The 2,599-nt window shown below is 61.9% G+C and overlaps 1 protein-coding gene across 1 annotated transcript in view; it reads right to left on the bottom strand.

Annotated features, from left to right (window-relative positions):
- Positions 1-712, bottom strand: part of LOC104389675 (zinc finger protein 704-like) — an 8,949-nt gene extending 8,237 nt beyond the window's left edge. The window contains exons 1-2 of the mRNA XM_009998711.1: positions 597-712; positions 34-85 (exon numbers count right to left, since the gene is read on the bottom strand). Of these exons, the coding sequence (XP_009997013.1) occupies positions 34-85; positions 597-712 (168 nt within the window). The remainder of the gene's footprint in view (positions 1-33; positions 86-596) is intronic.
- Between the last annotated feature and the right edge of the window lie 1,887 nt (positions 713-2,599).

The raw sequence follows: 2,599 nt of genomic DNA, 5'->3' as shown, positions 1-2,599 counted from the left end.
CTCCTCCGGGGCTGGTCCCCAGAACGTGCTTACCTCGTCCACCAGCTTCACCCCATCTGGAGGGACCTTCTTCTTCCTGCCCTTGCTGCGGGGAGAAGCAGGATGAGCCCCAGGCAGGTCGAGGCCAAGGCAGGGTCGAGGAGAGGGTGTCCCAGGACCCTGACCTGGCCAGGGTGGGCATTGCTGTGTGCCCCTCGCTGGAGCAGCAGCACCCCCAGACCCACAACCCTGCCCGTTCGCCAGACACAGGAGGGTCCTTTGCTGGCAAGGGAAGGGCTTGGTTGCATCCTGCACCCTGCTGAGCCCTCCTAGGCATCCCCAGCAACACCCCTGCCATCTCCAGGCTGCTCCAGTGATGCCACTTCCCCCATCCCCAGCTGAGACCAGCTCCTTTGGGTGCAAGGGGTGAGTGAGGGCGGCCAAGGTGCAGGGTTGGGCCGGGTAGGGCTGCACCGGGGCTGCAGCCAGGGGGTTGGGGCAAGCAAAGCAGCAGATCCCAGCAAGTCCCAGCTCAGCACAGGGTCTCCACGTGCAGCCACCCAATGGCCCCGAGGGGTCCCCAGAAGCAGGAGGGAGGGCAGAGGGGCAGTGGGTACCGTCTGCAGGCAGCACACAGGGCGCCCAGGTAGACCAGGAGGCCGAGCAGGGCCAGGGCAGCGCCCACCCACAGCAGTGGGGTCTGTGCCAGCCCCTCACCACCCGCTGCAGCCATGGGGAGACTCTTCCAACACCACCACGGGGCTGAGCTCTGGGGAGAGAAAACACGAGTCAGGTGCAGCAGGGTCCTGCTGGGCTCCCTGGGACACCAGCCAGTGCTCAGTGTCCCCCAGGGCTTGCTAGGACCCTTGTGGTGCAGCCCCCTGAGCAGGGGGTCTCTTGGGATGCTCTGGAGGGGGATGTGCAGGGGGGGATCCCATATTCTGGCCAGCTACTGCCCTCCCTGGGGTCACCATGTCACCTCCACGGCTCTGCCCAGCCTGGTGCAGACCCTGCAGTGGGTGCTCTGCCACCCCCAAGAGAAAACTGCACATTTTGGTTCCATTTGAAAACAAAGCCTAAACCAACAAACCGTAAAAGGTTTGAAGTACCCAAGTGGCCACCAAGATGTTGAAAAGGAGATGCCTATGGGCCCTGAAAACCCTCTGGAGACAGCCCCAAAGTGCCTGGGTGCTTTCTGGGGACACAGAGACATTGCCCTAGGCTGTGAGGGGGGGTGTCCCCACTCCTCAGCACAGGTCGTGGGGTGGCCCAGATGGGATGGGACCAAGATGACTCAACTTCCCGGAAATGGGGTGAACTTCAACTTGGCAGCCACATCTCCCTCTTCACACCAGGACCCCCTCCTCCCGCAGTGGGTCTCACCCTCTGTCTCTCTGAGCCCCACAGATTTCACCCCCATCCACCCCTTCCGTGGGACCCACAGAGTCACTGGGGAGGAAACCCCCGGTGGGAGCGAGGGGGCTGCTGGTGTCACTGGTGTGTCCCCCGTTTGCAGGACCATGCAGAGCGAGCTCCCTGGGTCTGTTCCCAGCCCTGCAAACCCCACGGCAACATTTCTGCTCTTGTGGGAGCCCAGGTCAGTCTCTGCAGTGTCCCAGCACCATCCACACTGGGGCCAGGAGCCACGGGATCACATCCAAGCAGCAGCCCCACCAGAGGAGCCCACATCTCCGCCCCCACCACGGGTCTGTGGCTGCTTTGTGCTGTGATACAAGAGCAGAAAATTCCCAGCTTCCAACCACTTTCAGGATACCCTGCCTGTCCCAGGGGGATCTTGGTGACACCCAGTCCCATTGTGTCTGTCCCTGCCCAGCTGCGAAGCCCAAAGCAGAACCTGACACTTCACCTGCACCAGTGCCACCAGCGGCTGCTGCTCCCAGCTCTGCGCTCAACCTGCTCCCCAAGAAGTCTGGCCCTGCCCCTGGAGAAGGGAAACTGAGGCAGTTCCCAGCATGGCTCAGAGCAGCCACGGTAACTGATGCAGACAGAGCCGGTGGCAGAGCCCCCAGGCAGGACAGGGCTGGCACAGCCGAGCAGGACGTGGCTGGGGACAGAGCCCATGGGGCACCTGTGCCTCCTACTCACCCTCTTGCATCTTAATCCAGAGGAGAAAGGTCAGGCAAGCTCTGGTGGGAAGCCCCCCTGTCCTGCCTGAGCCTCGGGTGCCCGAGCAGCCCCAGGGGGAGCGGGCAGGTCTGTGCCCACCCAGGCACCCACCTCGCTCCCCCTCCCCTGCGCCCCGTGTCACCCGGCAGCATCTTCAGCACAGCTTCACCCCAATAACCAGCAAGTCCCTGCCCACTGGAAGCACCCTTTTATCTGAGAACTTCCCACGCCTTCGGGAACTTCCCTGACTGAAGCCTTAACCCCTGGAGAGCAAGTATTTCAACAGGGAACAGAGACAGGGAGGTTTTAGGGACTAACCAGGCTGGACAGACTGGCTCAGATCAGAGCTGGGAAGGGAAGGCTCTTCCCTCTCCAACGATGTTTTAATTAGACAATAATGCTTTTCTGTCTGAGCACACATTAATTACACAGGTTACCTGCAGCACGGGCAGTGGCTTTAGCCAGTCCTCGCCGAACGTGTTTGGCTCATGAG

The sequence above is a fragment of the Chaetura pelagica genome, unplaced genomic scaffold, assembly GCF_000747805.2.
Source record: "Chaetura pelagica isolate M959 unplaced genomic scaffold, ChaPel_1.0 scaffold275, whole genome shotgun sequence".
In the NCBI taxonomy this organism is placed as follows: Eukaryota; Metazoa; Chordata; class Aves; order Apodiformes; family Apodidae; genus Chaetura; species Chaetura pelagica.
This window is presented reverse-complemented; position numbering and strand designations above follow the sequence as displayed.